Source organism: Saccopteryx bilineata, chromosome 2, assembly GCF_036850765.1.
Source record: "Saccopteryx bilineata isolate mSacBil1 chromosome 2, mSacBil1_pri_phased_curated, whole genome shotgun sequence".
Lineage (NCBI taxonomy): Eukaryota > Metazoa > Chordata > Mammalia > Chiroptera > Emballonuridae > Saccopteryx > Saccopteryx bilineata.
This window is the reverse complement of record NC_089491.1, coordinates 99050507-99068133: the sequence shown is the minus strand read 5'-3', so window position 1 is coordinate 99068133 and position 17627 is coordinate 99050507. Positions and strand designations below refer to the sequence as shown.

General features: G+C 49.2%; 1 protein-coding gene across 2 annotated transcripts in view; it reads left to right on the top strand.

The window, feature by feature from the left end:
- Positions 1–6592: 6592 nt before the first annotated feature.
- The window catches only part of BICD2 (BICD cargo adaptor 2), a 57088-nt gene continuing 46053 nt past the window's right edge, over positions 6593–17627 (top strand). The window contains exon 1 of one of the 2 annotated variants that reach the window (XM_066257470.1): positions 6593–6943. In XM_066257470.1, the coding sequence (XP_066113567.1) occupies positions 6704–6943 (240 nt within the window). In that variant the 5' untranslated portion in view covers positions 6593–6703. The remainder of the gene's footprint in view (positions 6944–17627) is intronic. The other variant, XM_066257468.1, reaches the window with a different exon arrangement.

Sequence of the window (17627 nt, the reverse complement as noted above, 5' to 3'; positions counted from 1 at the left end):
CTCCCCCTTCTCTCTCTCTCTCTCTCTCTCTATCTATCTATCTCTCTCTCTCTTCTCTAAAATGAATAAATAAAAATTTTAAAAAATTGATACATAGTCAAAAAATAGAAAATTAAAAAAAAGGATCAGACACAATGACAAAACCGAATTTATTTGCAGAATGCAAAGATGGTTCAAAATATAAAAACCTGCCAAATTAATATATCACATTAGCTCTTTCTCTCTCTCTCTCTCTCTCTCTCACACACACACACACACACATACTTCCTCTCTTTCTCTAAAATTAATAAAAATAAATTAAAAAATATATATCATATTAACAGAATGAAGTTGGGAAGAGGGATACTGACATTATCATCTCAACTGATGCAGTAAAACATTTGACAAAGTCTAACACCTAATTTTTATGGCAAAAACAAAACAAAAAACACTCAACAAACTAGAAATGCAAGGCAACGTCCTCAACATGATGAAGGCCATATATGAAAAATCCACAGTGAACATTATATTCAATGGAAAAGACTGAAAGCTCTATCCCTAAGATCAGAAACAAGACAAGAATGCCTGCTTTTGTCCCTTTTATTCAGTAAAGTACTGAAATCTTAGCCAGAGCACTTAGGCAAGAAAAATAAATAAAAGGCATCCAAATTGAACAGGGAAAAAGTAAATTAATCTTTGTCCATAGATGACACTTTTTTTTTTTCTTTTCTTTTTTTAGCAAGAGAGAGAGACAGCCAGATAGACAGGAAGAGTGAGAAATGAGAAACATCAACTTGTGGCATTTTAGTTGTTCAGCGATTGCTTTCTTATATGTGCTTTGATAAGGGAATGGGGGGGGCAAGGGTGTGCTCCAGCTGAGCTGGTGACCCCTTGCTCAAGCCAGTAACTTTGGCCTCCAAACCAGCGACTTTTGGACTCAAGCCAGCGGCCATGGGGTCATGTCTATGATCCCGGGCTCAAACTGGTGAGCCTGTGCTCAAGCCAGCAACCTTGGGGTTTCGAACCTGGGTCCTCAGCATTCCTGGACACTCTATCCACTGCACCACCACCTGGTCGGAAAGATAACATCTTTATTATATACAGCTTAAGTGTCTGCTTGTCGCCGATAGCTTATTGGTTGCTTGCGTAACTGTACTAGCCAATGGGGTGAAGTTGCCACAGCTGAACACAAATTGAGCGGGTCAGGGGGAAGGTGAACATTTGTTTGCATTGGCAATCATCTGTTTTACATAAAAACTACGTCTTAACGTAATTTCTTTTAAGAATGCCTCCTAGAAAATACAGCACTGAAGAGGAGAGAAAAGGAGCTAAAGCAGCACAAAAACGGCTTTCTTGACAAAAAGAAACCACTGAGCAGAGAAAGACAAGGCTTGCTTCAGTCGCAGAGCAAATGCGTCTTTCTCAGCAAAATGAGACTGATGAGCATAGAGAAACAAGGCTTGCCTCAGCTGCAAGACAAAAAAGCCTGTCTTGACAAAATGAGTCCCTTGAACAAAGGCAGGAGAGAAATGCAAAAAAAACGACAGAGTAATGCTGACCGAAACGCAAAAAGGATTAAAACATATTTAAATCACCTTTATTTATTGAGCTAGCGGTGGCTCTTAAGAAATGTATCGCCAGTGGTTTCCTTCATTGCACTCTACTTTAAGCAATTAAGCAAGTAGAAGGAGGAAACCCCGTGGGGCACTAAGCAAAGGGGCGTCCTCGCTGCCTGCCCTGGGTAATTCAGCTTGAATTAGCAGACACCTTTGCACAAATCATTTTAATTACAATTTATAATATCTAGAACAGCGGTCATTTCATATGCCCACCAGGCTTTCTAGTACTCTTATATGTAGAAAACTCGATAAAGATTTCACATCAGCCTGACCAGGTGGTGGCGCAGTGGGTAGAGCGTTGGACTGGGACGTGGAAGACCAGGTTCTGAGACCCTGAGGTTGCTTGAGTGCAGGCTCATCTGGTTTGAGCAAGGCTCACCAGCTTAAACCCAAGGTCTCTGGCTGTAGCCCCCCCCCCCCCAAGGCACATATGAGAAAACAATTAATGAACAACTAAGGTGCCACAAGGAAGAATTGATGCTTCTCATCTCTCTCCCTTCCTATCTGTCTGTCCCTATCTGTCCCTCTGTCACAAAAATAAATAAATAAATAAATAAATAAATAAATAATAGTGCATTAAAAAAAAGATTTCACACCAACCTCCCCCACACAAAACAACCTAGTAGAGATAATAAACTCAGCAAAGCTGCAGGATACAAAATTAAGACAAATATCAATTGCATTTCGCCTGTCGCGTGTGTTGATCTGGTTTGTGAGGTGACATTGGGCCGGGAGGGTGCTGAAAAGCTAGGGTGGTTCCCGCTGCGCCAGGTCTCAGCTTCCCAGAAGTATATAGCTTGTCACTCCGCGGCAAGGATGCGGCGCTGACGGTGCGCTCTGAGCCCGGGCCTCACCCTCGCTCCGCCCCGCCTCTGCCCCCTCCTCCTTGCCCCCTCCTCCTTACCCGCTCCAGCTCACTCCGGGCTGCGGCTCGGCACTGCACCTTCCTGGTCTTGCGCCCTATGGTGGGCAAGACAAAAGCAGCCCAGGAGTCCCTGACGCAGGCTCCGGCCCTAGGGGCAGCGCTGGGGCGGGCAAGCCTGTATGACACCTGTGTGAAGAGGAGGGAGATGGAGAGGAGGAGGCGGGGGAGGACGAAGCCGACCTGCTGGACCCTCAGGACCTCCATGGGGCGGCGAGAGCAGTGCGAGGCCGGAGGACCTGGAGGACGAAGAGACCCACTCCAAGGGCGAGGAAAGCAGCGGGGGCGCCGGCGGACGAGGCAGCAGCTGGGCCGCATGAGCAAGACCTGTGCTTCTGAGGGCTGCACCGCAACTACGAGCCGAGTGCCCACGTAGCGCAAGGCATGAGTGTGCAAGAAACTCCGCAACAGCATGTACAAGGACAAATACAAAAAAGGAGAAAAGTGATCAGGCCCTGGGTGGAGCCGCCCGGGCTGGCAACTGGAGGAAAGTGCAAACAACATACTCTCTGTTTAAAAACGGGAGCTTTGGGCGATCCTCTTGCAAGTCCTACGTTTAGAACAAGTGTTGATCAATAGCTGGGCTGGCTAGAGCATCGTGGGGGAAGCACCGAAGCTGCCAGTTCAATCCTGCGTCAGGGCACATACAGAAACAGATCAATGTTCCTGTTTCTGTCTCTCTAAAACCAATTAAGTAAACATTTAAAAAAAGTTAAAGAAAAAAATATAAAGGAAGAGTCATTACCAAAAAGCCCAGAGTGTGCATTTTTTTACAGGAACAACTATTAAATCCCCAAGTTTTAGAGTAAAGACAGCAGCAGTTTTCAGGAACATCAGTGTGAGGAAATTTATCAAAAAGCTCAACATGATTTTTTAAAAACCTTATTTCAGTAGACAAAGGTATTTTTGTACTAAGATAACTGGGGTAGCCTGACCAGGCGGTGGCACAGTAGATAGAATCTCGTGGAACCATGATCTCAGACTTCCAGCCTCTGGAACTAAGAGAAATTAATGTTGTTTAAAAGCCTCCCAGTCTGTATTATTTTTATAGCAACCTGAATGTACTCAAAGGGTTTTGAGCAGAGGGAATGTGACTTGCCTTGGGTCTAAGAAACACTCAGCTGCTGTGAGAGAAAAGACAGGTTGTGGCCTAGCTGAAAGCCAATCGGAAGATGACTGCAATAGTCTAGGCGGGAGGCAATGGGGCTCCGGCCACAGAGAGGGCAGTGAGGAGAGCAGGAGGCTGAGAGGCTGGCTGTTCTTTGCTGTCAAATTGAGAAGTCAGATGAGGCGTGTAAGAAGTTGGACAGTGACACTGAAGTTTTGTGCTGAGTCTGTTTCCTCATTTGTCAAAGAAAATAGCAATTCTCACTTCTTGGGGTGTTGTGAGGACTCAATGGGATGATGTAAGTCAGATACCTATCCATATTGGGGGCCCAGTTGGAACTAAACAAAGGGTGGCCCTGCTTCTTTTATCTTGCTAGTCCCTTTTTGCAGCAGCCTGACTGGCCACTTCCTGTGCTTACTTTGGGTCTCCACTCAGGTCTCACCTTCTCAAGGCATCCTTTCTAATGCCCCTACCCACAACATGCACACATCATGGCTCCTCCGTCATAGCTCTAAGCTTGATGGCCAGAACAGCTGTCCCTCTTGCAGGAAGCCCACAGTGGCAATGATAAGTCCCTGCCTGTCCCCCTTCTCCCACCACCCTGTCTTCAAGTTCAAAGCTCCAAGGTCAATGACTGTCTCATATTCCCATGGCCTTTCCCCTCTCCATCCTCAGGTGTGGAGTGAGAGTGGGGTTTTCGAGTTTAGCCATTTTGGGTCAGAAGGGTATGTTGACTTGGAGGCTATGTCTGCTTGGACAAGCCACTGACTCTTGGAGCATCAGTGTTTAGCATCACCTATACTAAACTCGCTCAGACAAGTATTGTTCATTCTCCTTTTTCCCTGGGATTTCTTCCACTTAGGCTGAAAGGTGTGCCCAGGCCTGACGGTTTCCCAGGACTTGGGACTCTCAGTGCTAAAACCAGTCTGTCTCAGGCAAACTAGGCTGGTTGGGCACCCTACTCTTAATTGTGGTTGAAGGCCCTAAAAATTTAAATTTCACAATGACATTTTTCTCATACAAATGAAACATCAGACCATTAAAAGGAGTGAGAGGCCCTGGCCGGTTGGCTCAGCGGTAGAGCATCGGCCTGGCATGCGGGGGACCCGGGTTCGATTCCCAGCCAGGGCACATAGGAGAAGCGCCCATTTGCTTCTCCACCCCCACCCCTCCTTCCTCTCTGTCTCTCTCTTCCCCTCCCGCAGCCAAGGCTCCATTGGAGCAAAGATGGCCCGGGCGCTGGGGATGGCTCCTTGGCCTCTGTCCCAGGCGCTAGAGTGGCTCTGGTCGCGGCAGAGCGACACCCCAGAGGGGCAGAGCTTCGCCCCCTGGTGGGAAGAGCGTGCCCCTGGTGGGCATGCCGGGTGGATCCCAGTTGGGCGCATGCGGGAGTCTGTCTGACTGTCTCTCCCCGTTTCCAGCTTCAGAAAAAAAAAAAAAAGGAGTGAGGGCTCCTTGGAGAAACGGCTGATTACAGGTCTGGGGCAGAGTACAGATGATCCTGGAGCAATTTTTGCTAGAAAGTAAGAAAGTACCAAATAATTATGATGTATTGAAAGGAAGTGAACCTGACCTGTGGTGGCGCAGTGGATAAAGCATTGACTTGGAATGCTGAGGTTGCTGGTTCAAAACCCTGGGCTTGCCTGGTCAAGGCACATACAAATGAACAACTAAAGTGAAGCAACTATGACTTGATACTTCTTGTCTCTCCCCTCCTCTCTCTGTAAAATCAATCAATAAAAAAAAAAAAAGTGGATACCAGTTTGAAGGACACCCCTAGCTAAATCTGCCATTTGAGCATCTAAGTAAGGAGTGTAATAGAATTAAACTCAATGAGTAAAATAAAAATCCACTGCTCCATACTAATGAATATCTTCTCTAGAATACACAGCTAGTAAGTGGAGAAGGTAATTCGTTTGGACAAGAAATGTCAATGAAACGGGTAGTTTAGACATTTGAGGAGTGACAGGATGTTTGCATAGTCTCAAAGTGTTTTCTCACAAGTAATAATTACAAAGGAAAACCTAGCAGGGATCGGAGTGAGGCAACTGCGTGCTGAGAACGCAGCACCACCTGCCAAAGTGCATTACCTAATTTAACCATGTGGATACATCAGTGTGTACATTTGTTCTGCACCCTCAAGATCAAGGTGGTAAAGACAAAGAGGAAGTCTTCCCGTTGGAGGAACAGTAAGGAGACACCACAGCCACGCGAGGCGTGATGCAAGGCTGGAACTGTGTTCGTGAAGGCGGAGTCTGTGTGGGCTGTCCAGAATTGGAGCACTGGACTGACTGCACATAGAAATGTGCAATTCTTAGGACATACGCTGGGAGCTTGTTCCAATTAGTCGGGACGAAAGCGCCCCTTCCTCTTTCGGTCCTCAGTCAGTATGCTTTTGTCTGCCGCATGTTCCGCAGAACGCGGGTCTGGCCGTCAGACTTCACTAGCAAACTTAAACCGTGCACTTGACCATTTGTCCCACTCCACGGGTGCTCGGCTCAGTCCGCCTGGCCCGTAAGTTAAAACGGTCGGATCTTCGTGCACCAGACTCTCGGGCGCCCTACATGAGGCGCGGCGGGTCCGAAGCCAGGTCTCAGCGCGCGCGACACAGGTGCGTCCTCCCCAGCAGCCCTGGATTCAACCGCGAACCTCCAGCCTCGCTGGTCTAAGGCATCGGCACCAGTAAGCACGGTGCTTCCGGCGTCTCTGCGACAGCGGCCTCGCTGGCCAATCCCGGCCAGGGGCGGGCAGGCGCGGGGCATGACGGGCCTTAGAACCGGCGCGCGGGCGGGACTACGGCACCTACAATGTCCCGGGCAGCGGAGCGGAGGCGATGGAATTGGGAGGGGCCGCCCGGCGCGGAGCTCCGACCAATCAGGGGCCGGGATGGTGGGCTCGTGCTGCAGGAGCCTGGCAGTCGCACGGCTGGGACTACGGCACCCACAGTGCCTCGCCCGGCGGGGAGCGCACTGCGGCTGCGCGGCGGCCCGGGCGCCGTCGGGCTGGGCGGTGGCTAAGAGGACGGGAACCGGGTTTAAGCCCGGTGGAAGCGACGTGAGTCGGGCCGCGGCCACCATGTCGGCGCCGTCTGAGGAGGAGGAGTACACGCGGCTGGTGATGGAGGCGCAGCCCGAGTGGCTGCGCGCCGAGGTGAAGCGGCTGTCGCACGAGCTGGCAGAGACCACGCGCGAGAAGATCCAGGCAGCCGAGTACGGGCTGGCGGTGCTGGAGGAGAAACACCAGCTCAAGCTGCAGTTCGAGGAACTCGAGGTGGACTACGAGGCCATCCGCGGCGAGATGGAGCAGCTCAAGGAGGTGAGGAGCGCGGGCGGCCGCCGCCATGCCTTCCGGCGTCCCCGCCCTGCCCCCGACCCCTGAGCCGACTCCTCACGCGGGCCGGGCTGGGTCGACCACCTAGCCGGGCAGCCCCAGGGCGCCCAGGGTTGGCGTGCACGGCCGGCTTGCCCGCTCCGGGCAAGGCTGCGGTGGGGCCGCGTCGCCAGCCTGCCTGCTCCTGGTGACAGGCCTCAGGAACGGTGGGTGCTTTTCTCTGCGGTGTTTGGCTTCCTGAGCTGGGGGGTGGGGCGAGGGCGTGGGATGGATGCCGAGGAAAGCCAGACCGGCTTCTGCATCACTTCCAAGCGGATGATTTCCTCCATCTCGCCGTAGCAGCCTTCAGTAGTTCTAGGGTCTTTCAAGAATGCTCTGAGGCAAAGAAAGGGCTGGGACTGGGGCTCGCCTTGCTTGTGGCCCTCGCTGCCGGCTGGGGTCCCCCAGTGTCTCCCCCGAGTCAGCTTTCCGCGCGTACAGCGCATTACTACTATGCGATGTCGTGCTTCTTCCACCCACTTCCTGTCTTAGACGCACTTCCAGGTTCCTGCAGACGGGTGACAAGTTTGTGGGTGTTTGTCACAGAGAGAGCCTTGTGTCTCCTGTGTGTCTCCAGGATGAGGACGTCAGGGTCCCTTGGCAGTCTTCCAGGGAAGTAATTCTTGTTACAGATTTAAACACCAGCCTCTCTCCCAGCCCTGTTGTGGGGAGAGAGGAAGGAGAGGGTACTTTCTGGGTGGGACACCAAGGTTTGGACTCAGGCCCTACCCCTTGATGATGATGTGGCTATGGGCAGAGGCCTTAGCTTCTCCCTCTGCAACATTGGCCACCCAAGAAGTTTGTTCTGAAGGTCTTATATTTGAAAAGGCGGAGCATGGTTTTAGGCGTGTGGCCTGTCAGTTTCTCTGACAGTGTACTCTTTCTCCAGCCAACTCTTCCCTTGTTCTGGTGGGCTCTTTGCCCTTGGTTTTGGGATCCACCACGCTAGTTGCTACCCCACCACCTACCTCCTAACACTCGTGCTCCCAGTGGCCTTGGACAGGTGCCTGGACTGTTCAGAGCCTCCTTGCCTCATTGAGGAGACCAGTAGAGTCCTCTTTTGAAGGTGGGGAGAAAAGAATGAATCCATCCCTGGTACTTAATTAAGTTCATGCCTGGCAGAGAAGGTGCTCACTGTTAGCCATCAGTACACAACTGACAGGAGGGCTTGGGAAGGCAGGTGGCAGCTCATCCATCTGAAGTCCTAATATCTCTCAACAGGTATTGGGGTCTCCTTTGAGTCAGGCTTGATTGACACTGGATCCACAAGAGGGGCAACGTGTGGCCCCTCCTACAAGAGCCCCATTTTCGTGTGGGGGGAAGCACCCACAGTCTTCCTGGATGGGGCTCAACTCCCCCCCCACACACACACACACATAGCACTCACAGTCTCCCTTTGTGTTCCCAAGCATGCAGTCGTGACCCTATAAGAAGTGACTAGACCAACCATTGCAGATAGAACCAGTTTCCATTCAGGAACCTTACATTTGTTAGCTCTTTACTCTTGTGGATACAAACATTTTGGCCAATGCAAGAATCTTGACCCTTTTAGTGGGTGTGTGTGGAGGATGGGTCCCAGGGGAATTTGGAGGAAGGCTTGTCAGACTCCGCAGGTTCCTGCTTGCTTAGTTTGTTGTCAGCTCTTGGCTTCTGCGTGCACTGGGTATATGGCCTTGGACATGTTGCCCTGTGGTTCTGAACTCAGTTTCCTTCATTGCAGGTGGGAAGTCCTCGCTGGAGCTCGAGAAAGGTGGCTCAGTTTCAGTAGATGTCAGGAAGCTTGCACCAGTTCACTCACACCTGAGCCAGTACAGACTCTTGTCAACCTATTAATTTTTGGCTAATTTAATACTGAGAAATACTCTTATTTTAAAATTCAAGATTTAAGTAGACAATACAGGGTGGGGCAAAATTAGATTTACAGTTGTAAGTACATGAAACTATTCTTGTATTATTTATTAATTATGTTATTTTCCATATGAACAACTGTAAACCTATTTTTGTCTCGCTCTATGTTTGTTGGGTCCCTTTTTTCTCCTGTAGAGAAGTGAATTATCTTTCTTCTTTTAAAACTTTATTTCTTTAAAGTGGATTTAGTTACTAACAAATTATGCTGCAAATGGAGTTGCCTGTACCCTTCCCAGCATTTGTAGATAATACAATACTATTTTTGAGGGAGGGAAGTTGGCTGTCTGGGCTCAGGCACTGTGTCCTCAGCTGCAGCTTTAAGGGTGTGGGTGTACTGGGGTAGCAGCTTTTGTCTGGTAGGCTCAGGTAGGTATCAGAAGTATGTGGTCCTCACGGGTGGGGATGTGAGGATTAGAAGGCATGCCTCAGGCCAGGGGCAGGTTCCTGATGCATTTTCAGCCCCATCTCTTGGCTCCTAGCGAGAATGAGAAGACAGGTCTGGAAGCCCTCTCTGCCTACGTGCCACCTCAGGATCTTGAATGTTTGGTGTGCATACATCTTGGGGAAACAGTGGGTACAATTTTGTGAGCTTTGGCACGACACCAGCTAGGCATGGTGCCCAGCACACAGGAAGGGCTTACTTAATGTCTGCTGTCTGCTGTCCTCAGCTCCTTCCCTCCACCTGTCAGGCTTGGGTCCCCTCACTTCTGTTTCTGCAGCCACCTTGGCTCTGCTTCTTGGCCTGGTGTGATCTGGAGCAGCCTCACTGCATCTCCCAGAGCGCAGTCCCAGCCTGCTGCCTGAGGCCTCCAGCCTGGCTCAGCTTTCACTGCCCTTACTGTCTGATGCATCTGAGCCTCCTCTGCCTCAGACTCTGGACTTGCCTGAGCCCCGCTCCTGACACTCTGGTGTCCTCCTGTCCTGCAGGCTCAGTAGAAGGGCTGGGGTAGAGCTGGTGGGAGCAGCAACCCTGTCCCCTTTTCTCCTTTCCTCCCATCCCCCTTGTAATCTCCTCTGCTAGAGAATGGGGAGACTGAGGTAGAGATGTGTGGGAGCAACTAAGTCCTGATCATGCAGCTCAGACAATTCAGGAAGGAGTCCTCACCACTAGTTTCCCTGTCCATATGTTTTCACAGAAGTCACAGCCAGGAGTGGTGGTGTGAGCACGCCATGCAGCCTCACCCCTTGTAGATGAACTGCTTCTGCCATAACCTTCCTTTGCTCCACTGACTTCTGCAGTCCCCACACCAGCCCTTGGGTCACCATCTTCTTTTTTTTTTTTTCCGTGGCAGAGACAGAGAGTCAGAGAGAGGGACAGATAGGGACAGACAGGAAGGGAGAGAGATGAGAAACATCAACATCAATTCTTTGTTGAGGTTCCTTAGTTGTTCATTGATTGCTCTCTCTTATGTGCCTTGACCGTGGGGCTACAGCAGATTGAGTAACTCCTTGCTCGAGGCAGCGACCTTGGGCTCATGCTGGTGAGCCTTGCTCAAACCAGATGAGCCTGCGCTCAAGCTGGCGACCTTGGGGTCTCGAACCTGGGTCCTCCACGTCCCAGTCTGACGTTCTATCCACTGCGCCACCATCTGGTCAGGTGGGTCACCACCTTCTTATATCCATTGTACAAATGGGGAAACTGAGGCAGACACAGAGAAGATGTGTATTGCTCAAGGCAGTGAACCCAGGTAGCCTTTTCCCAAAGAACAGGTACCTACTTGGGGATGAAGGGCAATTGGAAGCCTCTGTGTGAGTCCCAGCCTCCTTGAGTGTTTGTTTTGGGGCAGGAAGAGTCCTGATTATGGCTAAAGCCTGTAGAGGTTCTTTTTGTTCCTCTGATACTACCCTAGACCTTGGAGCACAAAGTCATTGGGGGCTGGGAGGTCCTGGGAGTCCTGGGGCCTTTCGGAGCCTGGGCTGGGGGGTGTTTTTCTGCTGTTGGCATGAAGAGGCCTGACTTGGGATAGGAACTGTGGTCTGGGGAGTCCTGGAGGTTCTGAGGTGGCCCTGCTCTCTCCTTGTCAATAGCCAGGAGAGGCGGCTACAAGCATCCAGAGGCTATGACTCCAGGGCCCACTGTGGCTGGACTGCTGGGTGCTCCCCCTTGTCCCACAGGCAGAGTATGTGTGGGGCAGGGGGTTGTGACTTGATCTTATGGGCTCTTTCACTTTTAAAAGCACCTGAGAGACTGCTGCCACCTGGGCTGTTTCCTTCTGCCAGCCTGGGGGTTAAGCAGCTGTGTACCTCAACATGGCATGGCCTTGGACTTAAGTCTGGCATGCTGTGACAGAGCTGCTTTCCTACAAGTAGGACAGAAGGGAGACCAGGCCCAGGAGCCTGTGGCCCAAAAGTGGCTTGCCTGAGTAGGTGAGGAGGCCCTGCATGTGCTGTCCAGGGCTGTGGTTTTCACACTGGTTTTAGGGAGGAATTGGACCCTTCTTGGGTCCTCAGCTCTGTGGCCCTGAACAAGCAGCTCTGCCTGTTGGGGTTGGGATGGGTCACTAGGGTGCAGGTGCCTGCATGGGTTGGTGCACCTGGAGCCCACAGTGTGTGTGTGTGTGGGGTGGCTGATGCTCCCTGGGTCTGAGCAGCCACCTTGGAGAAAGTCATGGCCAGGTCAGCATGGGCTCCTGCTGTGCCTCCCCCATCACTTCCTATGAAGGAGATCAGCTTCCCCTCATCAGTTTGGGCAGCCACCCCTTAGACCAACTTCTCACGTCAATACACTGGGTGAAGGGCCACTACACACATTGGGGACAAAGATTTGTTTTCTTTTTAGACATTGAGGTGAAGCGGTCCTGACCCTGCTGGCACTGACAAGTGAGGCCCTCTTGGGCCTTGGGCTCTGTGTTGTCCGTTTTCAGAGTGTGGCTCCTTGAGCCATTTCCCAGTGCAGAGGCCCTCTGGTGTGGCTGCCCAGCTGCTGTCCTGACCTTTAAACCCTGTCATCCCACTGGGCTCTCCCATGGAGGTAAACTGAGAGATGGGGCTGGAAGCATGGGATGGATCTGGGTGATGGCAGCGAGAAGGATTAGGCTACAGCTTCTTCTTACAGTTTAGTATGTTTAAAAATTGTCCATCTTGGAAACATCAGAAAGTAAAAACGAGCAGTGGCTCTGCAGGAATTGTTAAGATGACAAATGTGGGGAACAATGCGGTGCTTCTACTTGTTGGCTTTTTTTCTTCTGTGTATGTATGTGAGATACATGGATACAATAAAAAGTAAAGAGTGCTCAGAGCTTCTGTGCGAGCTTTCAAAAAGACAGAGTTTGATGTTACTCTGAGTTGAAGAAAAGTGGGTTTCATTCAAGTGGATGAAGACATGGAAGTGTCCATAGGTTTAGAAGGCGCTGTGCACTTTCAGTCTGTTGTGTTGTGTGAAATAATTGTCGTGGTTTTGCATTTCATAGGTTTGCAAGGCAGTTTTCTGCATTGTTTCCCTCATACACTTCCCTCCTTCTACCTTCTATGGGAGAAGTTTTAAGTTTGGGCAGAACAGAGAGTAGTGTGGTCCCTGTGCATCCCATGCTCGGGCAGCACCAGCTCGGCAGCCTTCTGTTTTACCTCATTCCCTCTGAGTACATCAGTGTGTTGTACTGAGAAAATACCGTAACTCTTTTTTTATGAAATTAAACCATAGGTGAATTTTCACACCTAATGAAGTTCACAGTGATTCTTTAATGCCATCTCCTGTCCAGTAATCATTTGGATTTCTCGTTTTGGCTCATAAATGTAGCTTTCCAGCTGCTCTGTTAGCATCAGGAGCCAGGCAGGGGGCCTTGCAGAGGGCCTTGTTCCACCGACAGAGCAGTGTGTGCCTGTCCATTGGCCACCCCCTCCTACCTCCCTGCTGGAAACCTAGAGCTGCTCTCCTAGTCCCATTCTGGCCTGGCACCTCACTCTTACTTTTTCTTATCTTTCTTTTTTTAAAAAAATTGGCCAGGCCTGACCAAGCGGTGGCGCAGGGGATAGAGCGTCGGACTGGGATGCGGAGGACCCAGGTTCGAGACTCTGAGGTCGGCAGCTTGAGTGCGGGCTCATCTGGTTTGAGCAAAAGCTCACCAGCTTGGACCCAAGGCTGCTGGCTTGAGCAAGAGGTTACTCGGTCTGCTGAAGGCCTGTGGTTAAAGCACATATGAGAAAGCAATCAATGAACAACTAAGGTGTCGCAACACGCAACGAAAAACTAATGATTGAAACTTTTCATCTCTCCGTTCCTGTCTGTCTGTACCTGTCTATCCCTCTCTCTGACTCTCTCTCTGTCTCTGTTAAAAAAAAAAAAAAAATTGGCCAGAATGATGCCTACAGCTGATACATGCCTGGCTCTTGGGTTACTGGGTTGCTGTCACTGTCACCCATCCAGTCATTATAGCAGCCTTTATGGCTGCAGCTTGTGCCTCTGGGGCTGGTGGTCACCTGTTGTCACCCGTTGAGTTTGTTCTATGATGCTGAGAGCTGCCCAGCTCTTTCAGAACCAGGAGGGAAGCTCTTGTCTTCATTGTCATCTTTGTTCCACAGGTGGGGGTCCTGGGGCTCAAAGAATGAGGGTGACAGTTCAGGCTGTGTGCTAGCAATGCTTGATGTGACCCTGAGCCGTCCTCTCCCTGGGCCTCAGTTTTCTTAGTTTAGGCCCCTGATTGGCAAACTGTGGCTCATGAGCCACATGCGCGGCTCTTTGGCCCCTTGAGTATGGCTCTTGCACAAAATACCACAAATGGGCGCTACCTCAATAAGGACTCTAGCTACCTATATAGCAGAGGTCAGGAACCCATGGCTCATGAGCCAGATGTGGCTCTTTTGATGGCTGCATCTGGCTCGCAGACTAATCTTTAATAAAAAAAATAACGTTAAAAATATAAAACATTCTCACGTATTATAATCCATTCATTTCCTACCACTCATGTTCATGGTAGATGGTGGCTGGAGCCAATCACAGCTGTCCTTTTGGACAACACCAAATTTTTATTGGATAATGCATAACGTACACGGGTCGTTGTGAGGTCAGGAAGTAAACTTCCCTCCTTTTAATAAAGTAGTCAACTAGCTAATTGCAGAAACCCTTTTGATGAAGAAGATGACTAAAAGAAAAAAAGATGAGGAGGATCGTACTTTTCAGCAGGAATGGACAGAGAAATTCGCCTTTGTGGAGAGAGCAGGTTCTGCAGTGTGTCTAATATGCAATGATAAAATTGCATCGATGAAACAGTCAAATATAAAGCGGCACTTCGACACACTCCATACTACATTTGCATAGAAATATCCAGCGGGGGACAGCAGGAAGAAAGCATGTCAAGAGCTACTGTGCAGACTGCAAGCTAGTCAGCAGCAACTCCGTGTTTGGACCCAACAAGGTGACTGGAATTCGGCTAGCTTTACTGGTGCTTTAGCAATTGTGAGAAACGGAAAGCCATTCACAGATGGAGAGTATGCTAAAACATTCATGCTTGATGTTGCCAATAAACTTTTTTTTTTTTCAGGCTTATCCTTTATTTTTATTTTATTTTTTTACAGGGACAGAGAGAGAGTCAGAGAGAGGGATAGATAGGGACAGAAGACAGGAATGGAGAGAGATGAGAAGCATCAATCATCCGTTTTTCGTTGGGACTCCTTAGTTGTTCATTGATTGCTTTCTCATATGTGCCTTGACCGTGGCCTTCAGCAGACTGAGTAACCCCTTGCTTGAGCTAGCGACCTTGGGTCCAAGCTGGTGAGCTTTTTTTTTTTGTTCAAGCCAGATGAGCCCGAGGTCAAGCTGGTGACCTTGGGGTCTTGAACCTGGGTCCTTCCACATCCCAGTCCGACGCTCTATCCACTGCGCCACCAACTTGTCAGGCAGCTAGTGAACTTTCTGATGACTTTTCAAACAAAGACCAAGATAAACCAATAAAAGACATGCCCTTGTTGGCAAGAACTGTCCACGATTGTACCATCATGATGACAAATGAAATTGAGGCAACACAAGTGAAGGACATAAATGCAGCACCATTCTTTTCTCTCGCTTTGGATGAGTCAACAGACGTAAGCCATTTATCCCAGTTCAGCGTGATTGCAAGGTATGCTGTCGGTGACATACTATGTGAGGAAAGTCTTGCTGTTTTGCCTATGAAAGAGACAACAAGAGGGGAGGATTTATTCAGGTCTTTCACTGAGTTCGCTAAAGAAAAAAATCTGATGGATAAACTTATTTCAGTGTGTACTGATGGTGCTCTGTGCATGGTGGGGAAAAACAGGATTCGCAGTGCTTCTTCGTGAACATGAAAAGAAACCCATACTAAGTTTTCACTGCATCCTACATCAGGAGGCGCTTTGTGCTCAGATGTGTGGCGAGCAGCTTGGTGAGGTGATGTCGCTGGTCATTCGGGTGGTCAACTTTATTGTTGCCTGAGCTTTAAATGATCGCTAGTTTAAAACACTGCTGGGTGAAGTTGGGAATAATTATCTTGGTCTGCTTCTGCACAGTAATGTGCATTGGTTGTCAAGAGGGAAGATGCTCAGCCGTTTCGCAGCTTGTCTGAGCGAAATCCAGACTTTTTTTGAAATGAAAAGCATCGAGCATCCTGGGTTAGCTAACACTGAGTGGCTCCTGAAGTTCTACTATCTCGCGGACATGACTGAACATCTGACCCAGTTCAATGTGAAAATGCAAGGCATTGGAAATACAGTCTTATCCCTTCAACAAGCAGTGTTTGCATTTGAAAACAAGCTGGAACTCTTCATCACGGACATTGAAACAGGTTGTTTACTACACTTTGAAACTGGGAGAGTTTAAAGATGCATGCACAGCAAGTGACTCTGCTCAACATCTTGATTTCCAGCAGCTAGCGGGCTTCACATCTAATCTCCTATGCAGTCATTCAAAGTGCACTTTGGAGAATTTCGTGAGCGCACTCATCTTTTTAAGTTCATCACCCATCCACACGAGTGTGCAGTGGACAGCGCCAACCTGAGTTACATCCCCGGTGTCTCCGTCAGAGATTTTGAGCTATAAGCTGCTGACCTGAAGGCCTCAGTCATGTGGGTGAATAAATTCAAGTCACTGAATGAAGATTTGGAAAGACTTGCATGACAGCAAGCAGAGTTGGCGAGCAAACACAAGTGGGGAGAAATGAAAAAACTTCAACCTGCGGACCAGCTGATTTTCAAAACTTGGAATGCGTTTCCTGTCTCATACCACACACTGCAGCGTGAGTATTGCTGTACTGACAGTGTTTGGCTCTATGTATGCATGTGAGCAGTCTTTCTCACATCTAAAGAACGTTAAGACCAACCTATGATCACGTTTAACGGATGGAAGTCTCAATGCCTGCATGAAGCTTAACCTCACCACGTATCAACCAGACTACAAAGCCATCAGCAAAACCATGCAGCACCAGAAGTCACATTAATGGTAAGAAGTACTTTATTTATCAGTGGTTATCAACAGCATAACAATGTTATTAAAAAGAATTCAGAGACTTATTGTACTTTAAAAGTGTTGGCCTTACATAAAATGCACACATTTACTTGTATTTAGTGTTAAATATATTGTATGGCTCTCACAGAATTACATTTTAAAATAATGTGGCGTTCATGGCTCTCTCAGCCAAAAAGGTTCCCGACCCCTGCTATATAGTTTAAGTTTAAAACGTTTGGCTTTCAAAAGAAATTTCAGTCATTGTACTGTTGATATTTGGCTCTGTTGACTAATGAGTTTGCTGACCACTGTTTTAGGCCAGTGCATCCCTGAAGCCCTGGCACTGGACCATCTTTTCCTCAGCGATGGCCCCATTCTGCAGATTTCTGTGGCTTGCTGCCTGGGATTGCCTGGGTGCTTTCCTCCTTCCTTTCCTCCTCATACCCCATCCTGCACATGCTGCATAGGTCCAGGTTTTTCCACCAGTCTAGTCAGTCGCTGGGTGCTGTAAACTGTGACCTGGTATGGTCAGAGAGAACACTGGCCTTTGGAAGGGGGTGCACTAGGAAGGCTGTCTACAGTCTTGAACTCAAAGCCTTGCCTGCCATCATCATGTCACCTGGTGCAGATGCTGGGATTGCAGATGTTCTCCCCAATCCGAGAGGGCAGCCTCAGGATAGACTCCTGCAGCAGTCTCTGAGCAAGTCTGCATTCTCACCAGCACCTGTGGAGTGGACTTTGTCATCGTGGCCAGTGCACTGGGGGGGGGGGTTTGATTCATTTCTTCTTCCGGGAAGCAGTCAATTCTGCTATAACACTTGTTTTGAAAGTACAAATTTGTTCCAGAGTGGCTGATATTTGAGGGAACAGTGTGAGCATAATAAGATTTTAGCATCTGCTCATGTGCGATTTTTGTCCTCAGAACACAGCAGGTGAACACAGACCTGGCACTGAATGACCGCCCATCCGTATCTTGTATCTGGTGCATCTCCATTGCTTTCAGAAGGCCCGCTTCCCACCAGAGACACCTCGCCCACTCGCACACCTCAAGGCTTTGTCAGGATAAAGGACCATGTGTGTTGTGGCATTTATGTCTTAGCACATGTAACGTGGTGCTGCCTTTTTTAGCTACTGTTTAAAATTAAGCTGCTTTAGAAAAGTTTTAGGCTTACAGAAAACTTGTGAAGCTGGTAGAGTTCCTGCACACCCAGCATTCTCTCCTGCCACTGACTTCTACATTAGTGCAGCACATGGTTGCAGTTGCTTAGCAAGCATCCATGTGTCTTTATTAACTAAAGTTCATACTTCATTTAGGTTTTCTTAATTTTC